This window comes from Arachis hypogaea, chromosome 1 (assembly GCF_003086295.3).
Source record: "Arachis hypogaea cultivar Tifrunner chromosome 1, arahy.Tifrunner.gnm2.J5K5, whole genome shotgun sequence".
Classification (NCBI taxonomy): Eukaryota; Viridiplantae; Streptophyta; class Magnoliopsida; order Fabales; family Fabaceae; genus Arachis; species Arachis hypogaea.
In genome coordinates, this window is record NC_092036.1 from 97,861,251 (window position 1) to 97,885,825 (window position 24,575).

General features: G+C 37.9%; 2 protein-coding genes across 2 annotated transcripts; both read left to right on the plus strand.

The window, feature by feature from the left end:
- Nucleotides 1–2,613: 2,613 nt before the first annotated feature.
- LOC112701021 (ATPase 8, plasma membrane-type) lies at nt 2,614–7,316 on the plus strand. The gene is made up of 10 exons (XM_025751828.3): nt 2,614–3,524; nt 3,627–3,845; nt 3,931–4,383; nt 4,471–4,797; nt 4,893–5,012; nt 5,108–5,230; nt 5,320–5,424; nt 5,513–6,337; nt 6,419–6,592; nt 6,691–7,316. Exons 1-10 carry the CDS (start codon nt 3,471–3,473, stop codon nt 7,135–7,137), a joined length of 2,847 nt encoding a protein of 948 aa, XP_025607613.1. The 5' UTR covers nt 2,614–3,470; the 3' UTR covers nt 7,138–7,316.
- Nucleotides 7,317–8,408: 1,092 nt separating this feature from the next.
- LOC112701039 (uncharacterized) lies at nt 8,409–11,064 on the plus strand. The gene is made up of 5 exons (XM_025751843.2): nt 8,409–8,761; nt 8,872–9,430; nt 9,708–10,114; nt 10,337–10,435; nt 10,618–11,064. Exons 1-5 carry the CDS (start codon nt 8,637–8,639, stop codon nt 10,829–10,831), a joined length of 1,404 nt encoding a protein of 467 aa, XP_025607628.1. The 5' UTR covers nt 8,409–8,636; the 3' UTR covers nt 10,832–11,064.
- Nucleotides 11,065–24,575: the final 13,511 nt, after the last annotated feature.

Here is a 24,575-nt window from a genome sequence, read left to right on the forward strand (position 1 = left end):
AATTCAAAATCAGTAAAATAATAAAAATTTTAGAATAATTATAACAAATGTTTATCCAAATCACAGTAATTATAATAGAAAAAGCAAACAAAGATAATGAAAATGATAACAAATGCTTAATTATAATCATATAAATTATATTTAACTTAATTCAATAATTATAACAAATGCTTAACAAAATCATAGTACACACAAATGGGGTATTCTAGTCTTTTTACATAAACGGAGTTTAAACGGGTCTCCACGGGGCGGGGACCTCTATCCCCGCCCCCGCCCCGTTTAATATACGGGGCCCCGTCCCCCGTCCCCGCGGGTACAAAATCGTCCCCATATCCGCCCCGTGACGGGTAAATCCCCGCGGATATCCGCCCCGCTGGGGATTTTTGCCATCCCTAATTTCAAGGAGAAAAATGTTTGATTCAACAGTTATTGCAGTAAATAGAACTTCAGACAATTTGTAGGTCATAATAAGCTGATATTTACCATTTCTTCAAATGTTAAACAACCAAAGCCTTTTTTATTTAGAACTATGTATAATGAAAGTTTCAAATGTTGATTTTGAATGACACTATCGATATGGTTAGCTTAATAGAAGTCAAATTCAAAATAATTACTTTACAAAGATGGGATGAATTGATATATCTAACTGGAAAAACAAGTTAAAAAGGATCCAAATTTGGGGTAGAGCACCTAACAAGATAAAAAGGAGAAGAAAAACAAGTGAAAGGGAAAATATGAGAAAGATCATAGAATTCACTTTTGATGCAAGTTGGGCAGTGGGTACAACCGAAAAAATGACCATTGTTGTATAAATTATACCATCTATATCGAAAATACCTTGCTGATCATTATATAAAATTTGTATAAAATTACCACCACTTCCATTTCTAACCTCTTAAAAGTCTGTTAATTTGCAATAATAATGTTAGAAAAATTTGAACATTGATTTTAGGTATTCTCCTTGTACGTTGTATAGATATATCTATACACAATTACACATTCGAATTCGATAAAGACGATTAGAACCAATGGTTCTGTTTCTTGTTTGTATTGAACTATTTGTTCAAATCATTAAACCCATTACCTATTTTGAATTTAATTTTGATACTCTGTCAATGTAAATTCGTTTTACATGTACATCTAATCACATAACGCCACATTAACAAAAATAACTACTTTTTATATTAATCGCGTGAATGGCCATCCAAGAAAATGGTTCCAAGAGAATGGTTGTGATTGCACGATTGTGTAAAACATTTTACGCCATTAGCGCATTAAAATTAAACTCTTCATTGTATTAATAAAAGAAAAAGAAAAGTTGAGAATCAATTTTGTTTAGTCAATTTTTTTTTTACTCATTTACTACTTAATCAATTATGTTACGTGTATACTAAAATTAGCCATTAAAATCAGTTAAAATCAGTTATAAGTATAAAATACATATTACAATATACAAGGTTATTACACATCTAAGTATTTTTTCATCCAAGTTCATTCAAATAGGTCTAACACCAACAAAAACCACTCTCATTAAAATCACGCTCCCTCCTCCTCTTCCTTCTTCTTCTTCTTCCAAATTTGCACACGCATGTTTTTCTTCTTTCCTTCTTCTTCTCCTCCTCTTTCTTCTCTTCCTCCTCCTCCTTCTTCTTTATAGTCATCACTAATAACACTAACATTTTCAAACTTCTTTATTAGTTCTGATTTTTTTTACTGTCTCCATTAAATAATTTTAGTTCATTTCTTAATTTATTTCGGTTTATTTGTGTGTTAATTGTCGGTTTATTTGTGTGTTAATTTCAGTTCACTTGATGTTGCTGATAAGTATTGAGCAAATTTTTTATTCACAAGTGAATCGAAATTAACACACAAATGAACTGAAATTAATTCACAAATGAACCAAAATAAACTAAAAAATGAACTGAAATTATTTAATGATGGCACCAAAGAAAATCAGGACCAATAAAGATGTTAGAAAAATGTTGATGTTGTTCGTGATGACGATAAAGAAAGAAGAGAAGAAGAAGAAGAAGAATCTGCGTGTGCGAAGAAGAAAAACAAAATTGAATCATGAACAAGACAAGAATTATGTGTTTCTTCTTCTTTATTTGATTAGATGAATAAGACAAGAAAAGAAGAACATGATGAGAGGTTTGAGGAATTTTTTCTTTTTGTTTTTTCGTTTTTGTTTGATTTTTCTTCAATTTTTTCTTAGTTTTATTTCTTTCAAGATAGTGAAACAAAAAGAATCATAACAAAATAATTCAGTCAAGAATAAACTTAAATTATATTCATAAATGAACTAAAATTATATTTAGAATGAACTGAAATTACATAATGATTTCAATTCATTTTAATTATAATTTCAGTTCATTTCTGAATATAATTTCAGTTCATTTCTGTTCTGCATAATTCAAAAAAATTTCTCCTCACCTTCTACGGCTTTTTTACCAGGGAGAGAAGGAAGAAAAGAAAAAAATACAGCAGCAACAACAACAAAAGAATGACAATAAAGAGAAAATACGCGAAGAAAAAAGAACGCGAAAAAGAAGAAAAATGAGGAGGAGGAGGAAGAACGCGAAAAAGAATTAGGAGAATGAGGAGGGGAGGAACGCGAAGAAGAAGACATAGCATCAAGGTAAAGAAGAAGAAGAAAACGCTTGAGAGAAGAAGAAAATAGGAAAAGCTCGTGATCTAAAATCACTTGGATGAACTTGAATGCTAAAATTGTTTAGATATAAAAAATATCTCTAAAATATAAATACATATTAAAAATAAATTAAATTACATATATTTATATATAAATATATTTATGATTGATTTTAGTAATTTATTTTAGTGTATAAATAAGATCGATGAGCTCCATCTTGAAAAAAAATATAAGTATCCCGACTTTTCAAACAAAACAATACTATTCCTCTGTTGTAACCTATAAATAAACAACGAATATTTGTATTATCATGTTATATTTTCCACATATAAAATTATCTAAGAAGAATGCAGCCAATGTAGGTGGTATCGGTCATAATTATTTGCAAAGTCACCACAAATTCATCACGTGTCAGAGCAAAGGAATGTATGTGGTAAGTGGTAACTAAGCAGCTTGTAATAAAAAAAAATTATTTGGGGAGAGTCAAATGCATTGTCTTGCAAGGAATACGTAGAATGGTTCTCGCGATATATATGGAGGACCACAAAACCATGCAAAAAAAGTGAAAGTCAAAGGTTGACGATAATAGAACTGTAAATCACAACCATGCATTCATTCCCTATCACAACTCCAAACTCCCACTATAAAAGCATCAAATCACACCTGAATAACTCGTCACCTTCTTTATCAAAAGTTATTGGCATTGGCTTCGTTTTCTCCTCTGTTTTTCTACCCTTCCAAGGCCTTCCGGGCCAGAGGTTGGGTAGAAACAAGATCATAAACAAAACTTGCAGGTGACACAGTTTCCTTTTTCTCCATCATGGCTTCCGGTGACATCTCTTTCGAGGATCTTAAGAATGAGAATGTGGATCTCGTAAGTTACTATTACAATATTAGTTATATTTATATGTACTTATTGAATTTTTCTTTGAACTTGGCAATGACATGTTATGTGTACATGTATATTAATTTGCAGGAAAACATTCCCATTGAGGAAGTGTTCGTGCAACTGAAATGTAGCCGAGAGGGTTTGACATCAGCTGAAGGAGAGAAGAGGCTACAAATCTTCGGTTACAACAAACTAGAAGAGAAAAAGGATAGCAAGCTGCTTAAATTCTTGGGTTTCATGTGGAATCCATTGTCATGGGTCATGGAGGCTGCTGCTGTCATGGCCATTGCATTGGCCAATGGCGGGGTAATTACAGAATTCTTGTGTTGTTCATAAAACTATAAGGCTTTGTTATTGTTGTTGTTTGGTCCTAACATTGTATATAAATCAGGGCAAGCCACCGGATTGGCAAGATTTCGTTGGTATTGTGGTGTTGCTTTTGATCAACTCAACGATTAGTTTCATTGAGGAAAACAGTGCCGGCAATGCCGCAGCTGCTTTGATGGCCGGTCTTGCACCCAAAACCAAGGTGTTGAGAGATGGAAAATGGAGTGAGGAAGAAGCAGCAATCTTGGTGCCTGGAGATTTGATCAGCATCAAGTTGGGAGATATCGTTCCTGCAGATGCTCGTCTTTTGGAAGGTGATCCTCTCAAGATTGACCAAGCTGCCCTCACCGGCGAGTCATTGCCGGTCACCAAGAACCCCGGTGATGAGGTCTTCTCTGGCTCCACATGCAAACAAGGTGAGATCGAGGCTGTTGTCATTGCCACCGGTGTCCACACCTTCTTTGGCAAGGCTGCTCATCTTGTAGACAGCACCAACAATGTTGGTCACTTCCAACAGGTACATAACAAAACAAAACAAACTTCCATTACTTTTCTCTAACGGCATCACAACTTTGTATTAATCCTTGTTGTTGCCTTGTGTTAGGTGTTGACTGCCATTGGTAACTTCTGCATCTGCTCAATTGCTGTGGGAATGCTGATTGAGATCATTGTGGTGTATCCCATCCAACAGAGGGCATACAGAGATGGTATTGATAACTTGTTGGTTCTTCTTATTGGTGGTATTCCAATTGCCATGCCAACTGTCTTGTCTGTCACCATGGCTATTGGCTCTCACCGCCTTTCCGAGCAAGGAGCCATCACCAAGAGGATGACTGCCATTGAAGAAATGGCAGGTATGGATGTTCTCTGCAGTGACAAGACCGGAACTCTCACCCTTAACAAGCTTACCGTTGACAAGGACTTGATTGAGGTACTTCCTCTCTTCATGCTCATACAATTCAGTCTTATATATAATATAAGCTTCTTTGTTTTTAATCAAAGGGTGATTGTGATTTGTGAATGCAGGTCTTCCCCCCTAAGGTCGACAAGCAAACCCTTGTCTTGTTTGCTGCCAGGGCTTCCAGGGTTGAAAACCAGGATGCCATTGATGCTTCAATTGTTGGAATGTTGAGTGATCCCAAGGAGGTACTTAGATTTTTCAGAATTGACGACTAAGTTTTGTGGTAACTAATTAACCTTAATACCTTATTATGATTATTGTCTTGGTTGTGAAATCTCAGGCAAGAGCAGGAATCACCGAGGTGCATTTCTTGCCCTTCAATCCTGTGGAGAAGCGCACAGCCATTACCTACATTGATAGCAATGGAGACTGGCACAGAAGCAGCAAGGGTGCTCCTGAGCAAGTAACATCAAAATATATACTATTCTTTAGAAATTTATAATATGACATGAGCATGAGTTTTAATATTTGAGTACTAATTTGATGGATCAGATTATTGAACTGTGCAAACTCAAGGGAGAGACTTTGAAGAAGGCCCATAAGATCATTGATGACTTTGCCAACCGTGGTCTGCGTGCATTGGGCGTTGCACGCCAGGTGAATAAAGAGTCTAACTAAACTAATCCATGAACATGAAAAAGAAGAGGATGAAGAATTTAATTTCTGTTTACATTGATTTTAACAGACTGTTTCAGCAAAGAGCAAGGAAAGCGAAGGAGAACCATGGGAGTTCTTGGGCTTGTTGCCACTTTTCGACCCTCCAAGGCATGATAGTGCAGAGACTATCCGTCGTGCTCTTGAACTCGGTGTGAATGTTAAGATGATCACCGGTGACCAACTTGCCATCGGAAAAGAAACCGGTCGTAGGCTCGGAATGGGAACCAACATGTACCCTTCATCCTCACTCCTTGGTGCTAGCAAAGACCCTGCCATTGCAGCCATTCCAATTGATGAACTGATTGAGAAGGCTGATGGATTCGCCGGAGTGTTCCCAGAGCACAAATACGAGATCGTGAAGAGACTGCAGGATAAGAAACACATAGTGGGAATGACCGGAGATGGTGTGAACGATGCACCGGCATTGAAGAAGGCAGATATCGGTATCGCAGTGGCAGATGCAACTGATGCCGCAAGAAGTGCCTCAGATATTGTGTTGACTGAGCCTGGATTGAGCGTGATTGTGAGTGCTGTGCTTACAAGCAGGGCTATCTTCCAGAGGATGAAGAACTACACCATCTATGCTGTCTCCATTACCATCCGTATTGTTTTTGGATTCATGCTTGTGGCACTCATCTGGAAGTTCGACTTCTCACCTTTCATGGTGCTCGTCATTGCCATCTTGAACGACGGAACCATCATGACCATCTCCAAGGACAGGGTCAAGCCATCTCCTCTCCCTGACTCATGGAAGCTCAAGGAAATCTTCGCCACCGGCATTGTCCTTGGTTTATACATGGCTGTCACCACTGCCTTGTTCTTCTACTTGATCCATGACACCGACTTCTTCACCGTAAGATTCCAACTCAACTTTTTTTTTAATTCGTAGCTTAAACTGATAGGAAGAGACACGTAATAATTATATCTTTTTCAGAATACCTTCCACGTGGAGGCAATTTATGATAGTGAGGAGCAACTCACCTCAGCTCTATACCTTCAAGTGAGTATCATCAGTCAAGCACTCATCTTCGTGACAAGGTCAAGGGGCTGGTCCTACATTGAACGCCCTGGATTGTTGCTTGTTGTCGCCTTCCTCGCAGCACAACTGGTTAGATATTCTTTTGAGCTTCCAATTCTAATCCAATCCAATCCAATCCGATCCGAAGAAATAGTCTAACTAACTAACTAAACTAACTAACTGTACAGGTGGCAACTGTGGTTGCTGTGTACGCACACTGGGACTTCGCTAGAATCAACGGAATCGGGTGGAGATGGGCAGGAGCAATCTGGATCTTCAGCATTGTGACATACATCCCTCTTGATATCCTAAAGTTCTTGATCAGGTTGGGGCTGTCAGGAAGGGCATGGGACAACATGATTGACAAGAAGACCGCATTCACAACAAAGAAGGATTACGGCAAAAGCGAGAGGGAAGCTCAATGGGCTGTGGCTCAGCGCACATTGCACGGACTCCAGGTTCCTGAGACCCAACCCGCATTATCCACTGAGATCTCTGAAATCGCTGAGCAGGCCAGAAGACGTGCTGAGGCTGCAAGGCTAAGAGAACTCCACACTCTCAAGGGCCATGTTGAATCCGTCGTCAAGTTGAAGGGTCTTGACATTGATACCATCCAACAACACTACACGCTTTAAATGTATTCTGAGTAGCTTACTTGAGAAATTCTACAGTAACTCTTGATAGGGATGGGGATCACAGCCTCTATGAACTCCATGTATTAACCTTTTTTTTGGATACCTCTTATGTTAATCAATAAATTAACGAGATTTGTTCATTCTTATATATAAAGCTTCGTTCAAAGGTTTTGCTTTAATTTAGAATTTCAATCACGGACTCGTAATTTTCTTGCAATCTTAACTTAGCTCTCCAGTAAATCTTTGAATGTGGTTTTTTACATTTGAAGTCTCTAACTACGTAAACTGTCAGACAAAATAACAAAACCAGCGATTATAAAGAAATCTAATGAAGTACCTTAAACCGGCTTAACTTGTGGTTTATCCGTACCAAATTAGAACTAAGCTAAATCCACTAAATTTTAATAAGAAGTTAATTTGATCAGAGAGAATATTTGACCATATAAGTACACTATAATTGAATATTAAATTTTTTGTACGCTATAATTGAATATTAAAGTATTTTCTACTGAGATAGGTCATTTACATGGATTTAGTTTTTGATTTTTTAATTGTTATAATTTAATCTCATATGTTTTTTGTCATTGGTCCTTCTAATTCAAAAGATTGCACCAATATAATTCCTCATACATTTTCTCTCTTTCAAATTCAAAAAATAACTCAAACTTTGTCATACTAGACATATTAAAATGATATTATTTGAGGATTTAAATAATACTAAAATATTACACCTCTCTTTTTCGAACAATACTAAAGGTCCTTGAAGAAGCTACTTTTTTTAACTTTTAATTTATAAAAAGTTACATTAATAATATTTGGTACATTTTTTTAGATAAATTTTTAACTTTTTAAAAAGTTATTTAAAAGTTTTTGAAGAAGTTAAAAAATATTATTTCTCCTATTTTTAAAAGTTATTTTATTATTCCTATTTAATGCACAACTTTAAAACAAAGACTTCTATAATAACTTTTTAAATATAAAATAACTTATTTAAAAATTATTATTAATAAAAAATTTTATATTTTAAGCTTCTTTTTTAAAATAATTTATTTAAAAAATTTAGCCAAACTGATTCTAATTGTTCAAATACTTAAATGATATCGTTTTAATATGTTTAGCGTGATAAAAATTGAACCATTTACCGATGACATTAAATTATGAAAAATACACAAAAAAATTATATTAATACACTTTTTTTAATCTAGAAAACTAAATTATAACCATTAAAAAATTACTGACTAAAAACTCACAAATCTCATAAACTAAAGTAGGGATTAACTCCACCAAAATATTATTTGGGAAGAGTGCAAGACAAATAATAAAAACCGCAAAGAAAAAGCCTGGAGTTTCCCGCGAGTTTGAGTTGCCGCCAAAAAAAAAACACCACCGTTTTGTTTTCCCTAAAAATTGAATGCACCTCTCACTATATCGCTCGGATTCATTCATTCAATCAATCAGTCCAAAGCAAAATCCCTAACTTTCCCTCTCTTCACCCTTCTATGGCGTCTCGGAAAATGAACGAGTACGAACGCCAGCGACTGGAGAACATTCGCCGCAACGATGAGATGATGGCCGCCCTCAAGCTCCATTCCAAGGCCGCCTCCCTCCTCTCCAAGCGCCCGAGGTCTGCGCTTCTTTTTTTCTCCTTCTCACACTTCAATGCTTCATTCTTGTTTATTTTTTAATTTTCTGTTACTTATTTCTCACTGGTTCATTCATGGAACTGCGGCTTAGGGTTACGACCAAGTCGTACAGTGTCAAATCTGAGAAGAAGCCCAAAGCCGAAACCGCAGTCGTCATCCGCCGCTCCCTCCGCACCAGGGGTATCCCGCCCGATTCCAAAGGGCTCGATGCAGAAACTCTAGATTCACTTCCCGTGCTTCACAGTTCGGCCGCCAAAATCGAACCTTCCTGCAAAACATTGGGCCCTCTTCCTATGAGTGATGCATATGAAGGGGAAGACGATTCTGATCGGTCATTCATCGAATCGATTGTCGCCATGGCAAAGAAGGAAGCCCGGGAAGGAGAGTTTGATGGTAAGGATGAACTTCGGGGTTCCTTAGAGCTGGAGTCTATGGATTTGAATTCCGAGAACATAGCAAGAATTGTTCCTGGAAGGATAACTGCAGTGCGGTTTTTCCCTTCCACTAGTGTGAAGATGGTTGTGGCTGGTAACAAGTTTGGGAACCTTGGGTTCTGGGATGTTGGAGATGATAAAGGGCGGATTCATTTATACCATCCTCATCCTGCTCCTATTTCTGAGATATTGGTTCAGCCATATTGCTTGTCCAAGGTATTAATTATGCCGTACATGTGAATTCTCAACACCTCAGAACTTAATTTAAAAACTAGTATGAGTTTTACGGAATTGGATCGAACTATGAAGTGTCTGTTTCTTAAGCTTGTTGAGTAATTTAATTTGGTTGATTGCCTAAATATAATATATGGTTACCCTGATAGCTTGACTTAATTCTGGTTTGAACATTCTGTGCCTTCAACCTACTGTAGGTATGTTTTTATATTGTCAATTTTGAAATTGTCTGAGCTAAGGCCAAAAATTGTAAATGCAGATCTATACAAGTTGTTATGATGGATTTCTTCGGCTTATGGATGCCGAGAAGGAAATCTTTGATTTGGTATATAGTAGTGATGAGGCTATATATAGTCTCCACCAACCAAAAAATGAGGCTAACGGCCTATATTTTGGTGAGGGTCGTGGTGGTTTGGCTGTTTGGGATAATAGGATGGGGAAATGTTCGTCTCGCTGGATTTTGCATGAAGGTAGGATTAATACAATAGATTTCAAATGTGAAAGCCCTTACGTTCTAGCTACTGGTTCTTCTGATGGGACTGCTTGCACTTGGGATTTGAGATATGCCAATGGTGACAAAATGACTGCCTTAAAGACTTTCACTCACAAAAGGGCTGTGCAGTCTGCTTACTTCTCTCCTTCTGGATGTAGCCTGGCAACAACAAGGTCTGGATGTTATTTAATTCTTCATATTATTGTTCTGTAAGAATGAAGCTAGGTAGTGTAAATATGCTTACTTGCCTTGTTTAATTTGTTATCCACTAACCTTTGTTGTGCAAGTTAACTTGTTTGCTAGGTTTTCTTTTCATTATGAATCCTTTTAAATCTGCTTTAACTTGCATGTGATTTTGATTTGGTGGAATCACTATTATCTCTTATATTGCGTAGCACGGATAACACAATCGGAATATATAGTGGCGCTGACTTGGAGGATGCAGCTTCTGTATATCATGACAACCAGACTGGCAGATGGCTTTCTTCTTTCAGGTATTGTCTTTGTGGAAACATCAAAAGCTAATTTATCTTACTGTGAAATAACTTATCACATCAAAGCATTGGGACTTACTGTTGCAATTGAGTTATAACGACTGTGATACTTAATATTTTTGCTTTGGAAATAATGGAAAAAAACGGGTTTTAGTTTCACGAGCTTGATTTTGTTGTAACAGAGCAATATGGGGTTGGGATGACTCATATTTATTCGTCGGAAATATGAAAAGAGGAGTTGATGTTCTCTCAACAAGCCAAAGGAAAATAGTTACTACTTTCCAGAGTGCACATATGTCTGCCATTCCATGTAGATTTGATGCACACCCATATGAGGTTGGAATGCTTGCAGGAGCTACAAGTGGAGGGCAGGTCTATATTTGGACATCACGCTAGGTTGTTTATTCGCTGATAACTGTGTTGTACACAACAAAATAGATCACTTTAGTGCGTTGTTTTCCATCTTTTGGTAGTGTTAATGTAAATGTTAAATGTGCTAAGTTTATGCTAGACTTAACTGTAACAGTTTCTTTATTTGTTCGTTCACCTTTTTAGTTTCTGTTACCAAGCAAACCAGGTTTTGAATCTCTTTGATTCTTGAATGATAGTTCTTTAGCCTTTTTAGTCTCTATTACCAATCAATTAGTGGTCTTGGTTCTCTTGATTCTTGAATGATGTCACCTATCATATTAGTGGATTTAAAAATGAATCGGGACATTAATTGCCAATGTATATGACGATTTGTCTTCTTTTTAGTTGTTTTCTTTTGTTCCCTTAATCACCTCAGTTTTATTTCTTTTCTAAGATCCTTATGATAGGTAGAACTTTCTATACAGCAAAGAGCCAAAGAACATCCCCCCCCCCCCCTTCCCTCCCCCGGATTCTGTAAAAAAAATGAGGGTCAGTTAAATATAGCTAATTAACTCAATAGAATACCAAAATATTTAAATTTCTTGTTATTCATAACAAAAGGGATTAACTTATTAATTAGAAGAAATAAAAAGCCATTTAGATAAGCTTTTTAATATTCACATTATTCTAACTATCGTTTTAGCATAAGAATTTTGACAATAAATTATAAGTAAATAGTAAATAGTAAATGTTAAGAATTCTAACCATTTCATTATAATAATAACACTACTAGATGCAATAATGCAAATGCATATATAATTTTCAACTGAAAATATCAAAATAACATTCAATTTTCTAATTTTATTTTTTATGAATTATGACACTATGTATTCTTAACATTATTATCATAACTAAATAATATTGAAGAAGATAAAATATTGAAATGGTAAAAGTGATATATATGTTATAAAGATAATTGTTACGGTGGGTAACCGGAGATTAAGTAGATAGATGGCGTTGGATGGCCCAAACGTATGAAGGAGGAGGACTCCGGATGGATCTGCAACTCGGGAGGCTCCGTCCGACTTGTGCTCGCGAGTGAATGGGGGGTGGTACCTGCAAAGACACTCCGATGCCTAAGTTAGCAAGAGTGTGAGCAGGTCTAGAGAGTATTGGGCTTAGAGATACCTGAGGGGTGTCAGTGTATTTATAGTGGTGAGCCAATAACCACCGTTGGAGTAGTGCCATATTTTTAGGGTGTTAACCGTCCCCATTATCTTGGGGAGGTTAAGATATGGCTTTATGAAGCGGTTAGAGAGATTTTAGGGGCGGTTACTCATTTGAATGAGTGTTTATCTGCCAGCTGATCTCACATCCGACTTCTTCAGACCAAGTCGTGGTTGATACCGACTACTTACGTGGAGGTCGGTACTTAGCTAGGCTTAACCCTTCAGATTAGGCCTTTTAGTTGGACCTGGGCCTTTGCATTGGGCCAGGGTATGAACAGTGCCCCTACTTGAGCCCAAAGTCTTTTTAGAGTTTGGGTTCAAGTATTTAACTCGGGTTCGTAGCCGACTTATCTGGAGAGAACATGGGTCTTATAAACCGACGTGATTTTCGCGACCCTTTGTTTCTGACAGTTACGTCAATTCAAGCGTCGTGTCCGTTAGGGAAGCATTGAGGGCTTTGGTAACGGTGCAACCTCATTAATGACTGCTCCGCTTTTACCATTATGCCCCTTAGCATGTTTATAAATTTTTTCCCTCTCTTTCGTTTTTCCGTTTCTGCAATCTTTCAAACTTCCTCCTTCTTGGTTCGTGCTGTGCTTATACGTGCCATACTTCCGGAGACTTCTACTTCCTTATTTTCAGAAAGAGGTTAGTTTCTTTCTTCTTCTTTTGCATGACTTGGTTTTGTAGGGGGATAGTTTTGTAGACTTTGCTTGGCTCTTTTCTCTTTCTAGAGACCTTTTTGAATTTTTCTTTTTCCTTTTGTAGGTTTTCTTCATTTACCTTTAGGAAAAGAAAAAATGGCCTCCGTAGATTGGGTTGATGTTACTGTTCTGGGGGAAGAGCCGTTGGTGGATGCGGAGTTTATTACTCACCTTCGTACTCATCATCGGCTCTGTACCTCGGAGGAAGATGAGCCTAAATATGAGTTGCTTGTTCCCAGTTTAGAGGACCGGGTTTGTCATGGGAGAGCCAACGACACGGCCCCCCACTTCTTCTTTATGTATGAGTGTATGATCACCCGTCTGGGCGTCTTTCTGCCCTTTTCGGATTTTGAGATATCTATCCTGCAGCATTGTCGTGTTGCCCCTACCCAGCTTCATCCCAACTCCTGGGATTTCTTGAAAATTTACCAATTTATTAGCCATGCTCTGGATTTTCCGACTACTCTGAAAATCTTTTTCCATCTTTTTCATATGACCAAGCCCTTTAGCAGGCTGAATAATAAACAACAATGAGTTTCTTTCCGAGCCATACAAGGTCGGAGGATTTTTACCCTTTTTGATGAATCTTTCCATGACTTCAAAAATTTCTTTTTTAAAGTGCAAGCTGTAGAGGGTCATCATCCCTTTTTCTTGGATGATAACTCTTTTCCTCGCTTTCCTTTATACTGGCTGGAGGCCACCCCTTGCGAGAAATATAGTTTGGATGATCTGGATGAGGTAGAGGCTGCTGTCGTGGGGTTCCTCCGAGAAGTTTGGGGGAGGGCCCCCTATTTGGACACCAAAAAGTTTTTCCAAGGGTCTCCGACCTTTGTTCAATCACAGCTAGGTAGTTTTTCATAGTATGTTGAATTCCCGACTTGTTAAACTAATATTCCGACTTGTTTGATTCTTTAGCTATTTGTTTCCCTTTTCAGAAATGGCAAAGAAAAACGCTCAAGAATCTTTTCAAAGGGTCCAGGAGGCTAAAGCTAAGTCTCGCGCTCGATCTGGGGATGCCAGGGTTATCTCTCCTCCTCCTCCTCCTCGTAATGTTGGAACTCTTTCCAACCCTATGGTGATTTCTTCTTCAACTCTCTCTCAGCCGTCGTCCCCCGTCGTCCGACCTGCCCCCGATCCCAAGAAGCGCAAGCTCCTGGAGTCTGGCTCTTCTGGGGAGGTTAAGGCGGATGCTCTCGCCTTCGTCCGAAAGAATATCTATCCCTATGCCCGTATAGGTATGGATGATATATCTGTTCGGAGCCACCTTACCACCATGGTCGAGGAGAGCCTTAAGGCGGCAGGGGTCTGCGGCAAGCTTTTAGATATTTTTGATAGGGCTCCTCTCAGCTCCTTAGGGGCGTCCTCGAAGGTCGAGGAGCTGGAGGGGAGGCTCCGTATATATGAAGAGCATGAGGGGAAGTTGAAGAAAGAAATTGCCAAGTTAAAGGAGGAGAGGGATACCCTTCGGGAGAAAGGAAAAACTTTGCAGGCCCAATGTAATATGGAGGCAGAATTGAGGAAGACGGCACAGGCCAGCTATCAAAGCTTATTCAAGGATCATGTATCTGTGAAAACTGACCTGCTTAATTCTCGGAAGGCATATGAGGAGTTAGAAGACTCTATTGCCGATGGCGCCGAGGAATCTTGGAGAATTTTTCTGGAGCAGGTCAGAGTTATTGCTCCTGACTTGGATCTGTCTCCTTTGCATCCTGACAAAGTTGTTATTGACGGCGCCATCGTTGATCCTCCTGTCCCCGAGGTCGTTTCTGAGTCAGACCTGAAGACTCGGAGGCAGAGGATTATTGAGTCTCCTCCCCGTTCCAAAGACGCCCCGAGTTCTTCTGTCGTTCCTCCGTCTTCCTCTTTGGCTTCTCTTCCGGGTCCTGGTGGCGCTCCTCCTGAGTCGGGTGGTGGTGATTCCTCTGCTCCTCTAAAAAGATGATTTTTATTTTATCACGGCTATATGGGGACTCGGCCTGTAAGTCTCCCCTTTTTAAACTTTTATTTATTTTGTGCAGCTCTAACACTCCTTTTTGGCCTTTTAAGGCCGTAAACAAAATATTTTGATAAGTGCCCTTTTTTGGATAAGGGTTTTTAAGAAAGTGAACGCCCTTTTTTGGATAAGGGTTCTAAGTTACCTTGTGCGTGTATGCTTTTCCAGTTTCGATATTTCAAAACCCTCTTTGATCTTTTTTCTGAAAACCTTTTTGTTGGCTTGCATTATTTTCTCGAGCCATTTTTCGTTCAAGGGCTTTTGTGCAGCCTTTGAGCTTTTTCTCAGGTTTTCCCATCTCTTTTTGTTATCCTCTATGCTCAATTTTGCTTTAGTGAGCTTTTATGACTTAGGTTATTTTTGCGATGCGTTTTTCTTCTACTCGGGGGACTTCCGAGTTCGTTTTACTCGGATTCTTGTTTCGACTTAAAAGTCGGATTGTTCCCGAGTTTTTACGATCAACTCGTATAACCTCTTTACGCCGACTTGTACCTCGTCGTTTTATCCTGACGACCATCTAGGTCGGTTCATGGGATTTTCACGTTTTGTCGAGCTTAAGTCGGCGCGTTTCGTAGAATGACTTAGAAAAATAAAGAAGGATATTATAAGAGATATTGTAAAATAAAAAGATCTTTATTAATTGTGGAGGTACCTTCTTGCTACTAAGGGTCTTGACAACTTATTTCCCTTAGCCTCTACTATGATGCCTCGTTAAAAACCCTTCTCCAGAAAAAATCCTTTTTTTGGGAAAAAAATCATGAAGTTGGGAAAAGAGTACATCAGGGAGTAGAGTTCGCTTTTAACTGTAGTACCTTTTCATATTACAAGCATGCCACGACCTTGGTAGCTCAGTGTCATTCAGGTCGGTTACTTTATAATAACCTTTCCCTAACACTTCCTTGACTTTGTATGGCCCCTTCCAATTTGCGGCGAGCTTTCCTTCTCCTGATTTGTTGACTCCAATGTCGTTTCTGATTAGGACCAAGTCATTTAGGGCAAATGTTCTTCGGATGACTTTCTTGTTGTACCTGGCAGTCATCCTTTGTTTCAATGCCGCTTCTTTTATTTGGGCACCTTCTCGGACTTCGGGGAGCAGGTCGAGCTCCTCTTTGTGTCCCTGTATATTTCCGACCTCGTCATGGAGAATTACCCTTGGGCTTTGCTCATTGATTTCTATTGGAATCATGGCTTCTACGCCATAGACTAGTCGGAAGGGTGTTTCTCCTGTGGCAGATTGGGGGGTTGTTCTGTAAGCCCATAGCACCTGAGGGAGCTCTTCAGCCCAAGCTCCCTTTGCTTCCTGTAATCTCTTCTTTAATCCTGCCAGTATGACCTTGTTAGCTGCCTCGGCTTGCCCATTGGCTTGTGGGTGTTCTACCGAGGTGAATTGATGCTTGATTTTCATACTGGCTACCAGACTTCTGAAGGTGGCGTCGGTAAATTGGGTTCCGTTATCCGTAGTAATGGAATAAGGTATCCCATATCTGGTGATGATGTTTTTGTAGAGGAATCTGCGACTTCTTTGAGCGGTGATAGTAGCTAGTGGTTCTGCTTCTATCCATTTTGTGAAGTAATCTATTCCCACGATCAAGTACTTGACTTGTCCTGGTGCTTGGGGAAAAGGACCTAACAAATCCATTCCCCATTTTGCAAAAGGCCAGGGAGAAGTGATACTGATGAGCTCTTCTAGTGGAGCTACGTGGAAATTTGCATGCATCTGACATGGTTGGCATTTTTTCACAAAGTCTGTGGCATCTCTCTGCAAGGTCGGCCAATAGAATCCTGCTCGGATTACTTTTCTGGCCAGCGACCTTGCTCCGAGATGGTTTCCGCAGATCCCACTATGTACTTCCTCCAACACCTCGGTGGTTCTTGAGGTCGGTACGCACTTTAGCAATGGCGTTGATATCCCTCTTCTGTAAAGGACATTTCTCACCAAAGTATAATGTTGTGCTTCCCTTCGGATCTTTTTAGCTTCTTTCTCCTCCTTAGGGAGGATGTCGAATTTCAGGTATTCGACTAAGGGATTCATCCATCCGAGGTTTAAACCGACTACCTCAAGTACCTCTTGTTTATCTTCTGTTTTTGATACCGAGGGCTCTTGGAGGGTTTCTTGAATCAGACTTCTGTTATTTCCTCCTGGTTTGGTGCTTGCTAACTTGGATAGGGCATCGGCTCTGCTATTTAGATCCCGAGTTATGTGTTTAACCTCGGTTTCTGCAAAGCGCCCTAGGTGCTCCAAGGTTTTTTCCAAGTACCTCTTCATATTAGGGTCCTTTGCCTGATATTCTCCGCTTATTTGGGAGGTTACCACCTGTGAGTCGCTGTATATCAACACCTTTGTTGCACTGACTTCTTCTGCTAACTTTAATCCGGCTATCAAGGCTTCATATTCTGCCTGATTGTTTGAAGCCGGGAATTCAAATTTTAAGGAAACCTCTATCTGGGTTCCTCTTTCATCTACCAATATTATGCCTGCGCCGCTCCCTGTTTTGTTGGAGGATCCATCTACATAGAGTTCCCATGTAGTCGGCTTTTCCTCTTGATCTCCTGCATATTCTGCCACGAAGTCGGCGAGGCATTGAGCTTTAATTGCTGTCCGAGTTTCATATCTCAAATCGAACTCGGAGAGCTCTATCGCCCATTGAACCATTCTCCCTGCAACATCCGTCTTTTGGAGGATTTGCTTCATGGGTTGGTTTGTGCGGACTCTTATTGTGTGAGCCTGAAAGTAAGGTCGTAGCCTTCGTGAGGCCACCACTAAGGAGTAGGCAAACTTTTCTAGTTTGTGGTACCTTAGTTCAGGGCCTTGTAGGACTTTACTGATGAAATAGACCGGGTGTTGTCCGACCTCGTCTTCTCTTATCAGGGCCGATGAGACCGCCCTGTTTGCTACGGATAGGTATAGGACGATGTCTTTTCCCGGTGTTGGTCGGGTTAAAATAGGAGGTTGGCTTAAGAATTTTTTGAACTCTTGGAACGCCTCCTCGCATTCCGGAGTCCATTCAAATTGGCATCCCTTCCTTAATAAGGAAAATAGTGGAAGGGATTTTAATGCCGATCCTGCCAAAAATCTGGAGAAGGCTGCAAGTCGGCCATTGAGTTGTTGAACCTCTCTCAAACAAGTCGGGCTTTTCATTTCTAGGATGGCTCTGCATTTGTCGGGATTGGCCTCAATCCCTCTTTGTGTTAGCATGAATCCTAGGAATTTCCCCGCTTCCACCGCGAAGGCGCATTTTGCGGGATTTAGTCTCATCCCGTGCAACCTTATAGTGTTGAAGACTTGTGAGAGGTCGGATAAGAGGTCGACTTCTTGCTTGGTTTTTACTAACATGTCGTCGACGTATACTTCCATTAGGTTCCCTATATGGGGAGAAAACACTTTATTCATCAGCCTTTGATACGTGGCTCCTGCATTCTTTAGTCCGAATGGCATGACCACGTAGCAATAGTTGGCTTTGGGTGTGATGAATGATGTTTTCTCCTGGTCGGGTTCATACATCGGGATTTGGTTATATCCCGAGTAGGCGTCCATGAATGATAAGTATTGGTACCCCGAGCTGGAGTCTACCAGGGTATCAATACTCGGTAGGGGATAAGGGTCCTTGAGACATGCCTTATTCAAGTCGGTATAGTCGACACACATTCTCCATTTACCATTCTGTTTTTTGACTAGCACTACATTGGCTAGCCATGTTGGGTACTTGACCTCTCTAATAAAGCCGGCTTCCAGGAGCGCCTGTACTTGCTCTTCTACTATTAAGGCTCGTTCCGGGCCGAGCTTGCGTCTTCTTTGCTGTACAGGTCGGGACCCCGGATAGACCGAGAGCCTGTGGGACATGAGCTCGGGATCAATCCCGGGCATGTCGGAAGCCTTCCATGCGAAGAGGTCAGAATTAGCTCTTAGGAGTTCACCCAACCTTTGTTTTAGGGTTTCCCCTAGGTTGGCTCCTATGTAAGTGTTTTTTCCTTCCTCCTCACCGACTTGTATCTCCTCGGTTTTTCCTCCTGGTTGGGGTTGCAGCTCTTCTCTGGTCCTTGTGCCGCCTAGCTCTATGGTGTGGACTTCTTTGCCCTTTCCTCTCAGATTTAGGCTTTCGTTGTAGCACTTTCTTGCCAATTTTTGATCTCCCCTCACCGTTGCTATTCCTCCTGGAGTCGGGAATTTCATGCAAAGGTGGAGAGTGGATACCACTGCTCCAAGGCGATTAAGGGTAGTCCTGCCAATTAAGGCATTGTAGGCTGACCCTTCATCGATGACTATGAAGTCTATGCTCAGAGTTCTTGATTTTTCCCCTCTTCCAAAAGTGGTGTGAAGGGGCAAGAATCCCAGTGGTTTTATCGGCGTGTTCCCTAATCCATATAGGGTGTCGGGGTAGGCTCTTAACTCTTTTTCATCTAACCCTAGCTTGTCGAAGGCGGGCTTGAAAAGGATGTCCGCCGAGCTTCCTTGGTCTACTAGGGTTCTGTGGAGATGGGCGTTGGCTAGGATCATAGTTATCACCACGGGATCATCGTGCCCGGGGATTATCCCTTGCCCATCTTCTTTTGTGAACGAGATAGTAGGGAGGTCGGGTGACTCCTCCTCGACCTGGTAGACTCTTTTGAGATGTCTTTTGCGAGAAGATTTGGTGATTCCACCTCCCGCAAATCCTCCTGAGATCATATGGATGTGTCTCTCTGGGGTTTGTGGTGGTGGATCTCTTCTATCCATATCATCTCGCTTTCTCTTTCCGTGGGTGTCCGACCTTTCCATGAGATATCTGTCAAGCCGACCTTCTCTGGCCAGCTTTTCTATCACATTTTTGAGGTCGTAACAGTCGTTGGTGGAGTGACCATATATTTTATGGTACTCGCAATAATCGCCGCGGCTTCCCCCTTTTTTATTTTTAATAGGTCTAGGGGGTGGCAGCCTTTCAGTGTGGCAAATCTCTCTGTATACATCCACTATAGAAGTTTTTAGAGGAGTATAAGAGTGATACTTCCGGGGCCTCTCGAGACCGAGTTCTTCCTTTCTCTTGACTTCCCTTTCCTTCTCCTTAGATGAAGGAGGGGGTCCAGGTCGCCAACTCAGGTCCCTTAGTTTGGCATTTTCTTCCATATTGATGTACTTTTCAGCCCTTTCTTGTACATCACTTAGAGAAACGGGGTGTCTTTTAGATATGGACTGTGAGAAGGGACCTTCTCTAAGTCCATTGACTAACCCCATTATGACTGCCTCTGTGGGCAGGTCTTGGATCTCTAAACATGCTTTGTTAAACCTTTCCATATAGGCTCGTAGAGATTCTCCGACCTCCTGTTTTATTCCCAGGAGGCTCGGTGCATGTTTTACCTTATCTTTCTGAATTGAGAACCTCATCAAGAACTTCCTTGAGAGGTCTTCAAAGCTAGTGATGGATCTCGGGGGAAGGCTATCGAACCACTTCATCGCTGCTTTCGATAAAGTGGTCGGGAAAGCTTTGCATCTCGTAGCGTCGGAGGCATCGGCTACATACATCCGACTTTTGAAGTTGCTTAGATGATGCTTTGGATCCGTGGTTCCATCATAGAGGTCCATATCAGGGCTTTTGAAGTTCCTCGGAACTTTTGCCCTCATTATGTCCTCGCTGAAAGGATCTTCTCCGCCCGAGAGTTGGTCTTCTTGTTCGTCGCGGGAGTTGTGACTCTTGAGGGAGGATTCTAGCTGTAAGAGTTTTCTTTCTAACTCTTTTCGCCGCTCCATCTCCTCTTTAAGGTACCTTTCAGTTTCCTTTTGCTTCTCCCGCTCCTGCTCCAATTGTTCCAGGCGGCTGTGGACTAATCCCATTAGTTCCACTACATGGGACGGTCCGCCTTTCTCTGATTCGCGCCCATCTGAGGAATTTACCTTCGGGTTCTTCACTCCGGAGGTACCCTCTCTGTGTTGATTGTTATCTTCCTGTTGTAGGGCTTGATCCGCGTCGTTATTGCTCATGTCCAGATTCTCTTGTTCGGAATCTGTTTCGACATGGCCTTCTTCGTGGGATCTGTCTGCCATCAAGGGATGATCTCTCGGGTCCCCGGCAACGGCGCCAATGTTACGGTGGGTAACCGGAGATTAAGTAGATGGATGGCGTTGGATGGCCCAAACGTATGAAGGAGGAGGACTCCGGATGGATCTGCAACTCGGGAGGCTCCGTCCGACTTGTGCTCGCGAGTGAATGGGGGGTGGTACCTGCAAAGACACTCCGATGCCTAAGTTAGCAAGAGTGTGAGCAGGTCTAGAGAGTATTGGGCTTAGAGATACCTGAGGGGTGTCAGTGTATTTATAGTGGTGAGCCAATAACCACTGTTGGAGTAGTGCCATATTTTTAGGGTGTTAATCGTCCCCATTATCTTGGGGAGGTTAAGATATGGCTTTATGATGCGGTTAGAGAGATTTTAGGGGCGGTTACTCATTTGAATGAGTGTTTATCTGCCAGCTGATCTCACATCCGACTTCTTCAGACCAAGTCGTGGTTGATACTGACTACTTACGTGGAGGTCGGTACTTAGCTAGGCTTAACCCTTCAGATTAGACCTTTTAGTTGGACCTGGGCCTTTGCATTGGGCCAGGATATGAACAATAATATATAACCAAGGAATACAATTAGACAAAAAGAAAAAATTTATAAAACATATTTTACTGTTTTAGAAAATTCATCTTCTAATATATAATGAGTCAATTATTTAGCAAAATAAGAAAAAAATTTAACTATAAAAATAATTGTGCAAAATATGAGCAAAAATAGATGAGAGAAAGAGTAAGAGATATAGGACTATGTGAAAAAAAGAAAAAAAAGTATGAAGTGGATATTAATTTATATAATAAACTAGACTTAAATTTGTGCATGGTGCGAAACTAATGATTTAATTTTATGTAAAAAATTTAAAAATTAATGTTAAATTTAAATAAAATTGTAAGGACATTATAAATTTTAACGTTTGAAAGAATTCATCACTTAATATATATATTTAGCAAACTTAAATACTATAGTGCAAGAATAAATATAATGCAAATATGAATATAATGTTTCAATAATTAAAAATAGTATCTATTTTTTCATAAATCATCATATCATGTATTTTTAATATTATTATTAAAACTAATAATAGTAAATAATTAAAATTGTTGAAAAAATTATATATATATATATATATATATATATATATATTGTGTGTGTGAACAAAATAATATATAATTGATGAATCCAATTAGAAAAAAAAAACTTAAAAATATTGTAAGAATATTATACGTTATAGTATTTTAGAAGTTCATCATCCAATATATAATGAGCAAATTATTTAGCAAATTAATTAAAATAAAAAACTGTAGTCGTCACTCAATTTTCAAATAATGGTGTAAAACATTAGTAAAGATAAAGGAAAAGAGGGTGAAAGTTAGTCCACTTCAAGTAAAGTAGAGAATGCAGCACTCTTTAAAAATTAACCTACTATCAAAAGTTATTAGGTAAATTAAATTTATTTATTATTATTATTATTATTATTATTATTATTATTATTATTATTATTATTATTATTATTATTTTTTGTCATAGTCTGAATAAACAAATTGACACTGACAAAAAAACTAATTTCCTCGTTTAACCGGACGACCTTTGCACCACAAAAGTACTCAGAAAAATTTGATCGAATTCTTCCATTACTCTGTTATTGTCGATATGATGTCTTCAAGCATCTTTACTGTTTTATTTGCTGGCGGTGCAAGCATCTTTACTGTTTTGTTTGCTGGCGGTGCTTTTGATATCATTCTGGCTAGCTACATATTTTGACGCTCTTGAACCCACTCCCTTCTACTTTTGTCATAAATGACCTTCAAAGTCCAAAAAATTGCTGCCACAGAAGAGGAAGAAGCCTGTCTATCCACTAATTGGCTAACTCCAAACACAAAATCGATTCTGTAGAAAATCCGGTCTCCATGAAGACACCATAATTCTCCCAGAATGTATCCTAATTTTTGGCCTAATTCTTCTTCTGATGATCGAATTCAACCTCTGATCAAAAAGATCTATCTTGGTTCTATTTGATCTCAGATGACGACGCAATCAAAACACAAAATACAAAGCAGTTACAATAAGTCTATTATCTTTTATTTCAAATTATCCTCAACGTGTACGTAATAGAATGAAAAATTAAAATACAATTATATTTAAACAATTATTTGTATTACTTTTTTATTAATTTATTCAAAAAATAATTAAACTTTAAAGTTAATTAGTATAAAATATTAGAGATATAAAACTAAAATATAAGAATGAGTCTGATAAATAATTATTCTATTTAATATATAATTAAGAGTATTTCTTTCTTTGCGAACGAACTCTATGTAAAATTTTTTTGTCAATGTATTTTAACAAAAAAAATTAATAATATATATTAACTAAAATAATATAATTATTTCAAATAATATATTTTAAATATAATAAAGTAACATATTTCAATAAAAAAATTGTTAATAAAAATTATATAAATATTTTTTATATGAATTTTTGTTTCGCACAAAATAAAATTATTATATGTTTGTTTGCTTCTTATATTGTATATATGTCTTTTAAATTAAATTTATATAATACAAATTTTTTTATTATTCACTTTATATTTAATGTTATAATTTTGTTTCACACAAAATAAAATTATATATATTAATTAAATTTATATAATACAAAATTTTTTATTATTGTATTTATATTTAATATTATAATTTTGTTTTACACAAAATAAAATTTATTTAAATTTTAATATTATATACATAATATATATTTAATATTATTTTTTAAAATTCTAATATATCTTTTTTTTAATTTAGTACATGAATTTTTAACGTATTTTTTATATATTATTTATTTTAATTTTAAAGTCCAGTAATTTTTTTTTTTACAGATATGTTGCTTTTAATATTTATATACTATTTTTTCTGTTTTGGACTTCAGCTCAATATCTAAAACTTATAAAAAGATCTAAAATTTATATAAAAAATGGTTAACCTGATTAACAGGTTAACTTTTTAAATCTAGATCATTCAAATAAATTATAATAAATGAAGAGTTTAAATTTAACGAATTAACAAGCTGTGCAGCACTCCATACTTAATAAGAAGCGTTTAAGGATGAGCCGAGAAAGAACGAGAAACATACAATTATGTAAAAAGGGATAAAGAAAGTATGTAAAATTGTTAATTTATATAATAAACATAAATAAAAAGAGAAAATGAATTAAATTTTATTAAACAATTTAATTTATTAAGGAAAAATAACATTAACTACTAAAGGTATAAGAGTAATCTGCATAGAAATCGAGAGTAAAAAAATATCATTAAAAAGTAAAATTAAACACTATATAAAAAGTAATGCGATGATAAAAAAAATTATAAAATAATAATTTCATTAAAATATTTATATAGCAATATTAAAATTTATCTAATATGCCTAGAATTTATTGTGTTATTACTTAATTCTTTTATATATTATAATAAATTAATAGATAGATAAATATATAAATAGATTTTTATAAAGTAAAATTTAACCTTCAAATAAAATATTTAATATTAGAATTTAAACTATTGATATGAATTAATATTTTTATATTTTTTTTTTGTAGAATTAGATAATTTAGTATGTGAAATTATGAGATTAATGTTAAATTAATTATATATGCTATTCTTTATGATAGTATAAATATAATTCTAAAAATAAATATTTTTTTCTATGTTATTGCAATGAATGATATGATAATTTTATATAAAACTTAAAACATTGTGTAATTTATTCATCATAACACTACTTTGGCTTCTCCTTTAATATATTGTAATAAATGAGTAGAAATGAGTATAATAATAAGAGAATAAA

Coding starts and splice junctions, on each gene's coding strand:
- LOC112701021 (XM_025751828.3), top strand. CDS start 3,471: ATGGCTTCCGGTGACATCTCTTTCGAGGATCTTAAGAATGAGAATGTG. Junction 3,525..3,626: donor AGAATGAGAATGTGGATCTC/GTAAGTTACTAT, acceptor ATTAATTTGCAG/GAAAACATTCCCATTGAGGA. Junction 5,231..5,319: donor GCAAGGGTGCTCCTGAGCAA/GTAACATCAAAA, acceptor TTGATGGATCAG/ATTATTGAACTGTGCAAACT.
- LOC112701039 (XM_025751843.2), top strand. CDS start 8,637: ATGGCGTCTCGGAAAATGAACGAGTACGAACGCCAGCGACTGGAGAAC. Junction 10,115..10,336: donor TGTAGCCTGGCAACAACAAG/GTCTGGATGTTA, acceptor TATATTGCGTAG/CACGGATAACACAATCGGAA. Junction 10,436..10,617: donor AGATGGCTTTCTTCTTTCAG/GTATTGTCTTTG, acceptor TTGTTGTAACAG/AGCAATATGGGGTTGGGATG.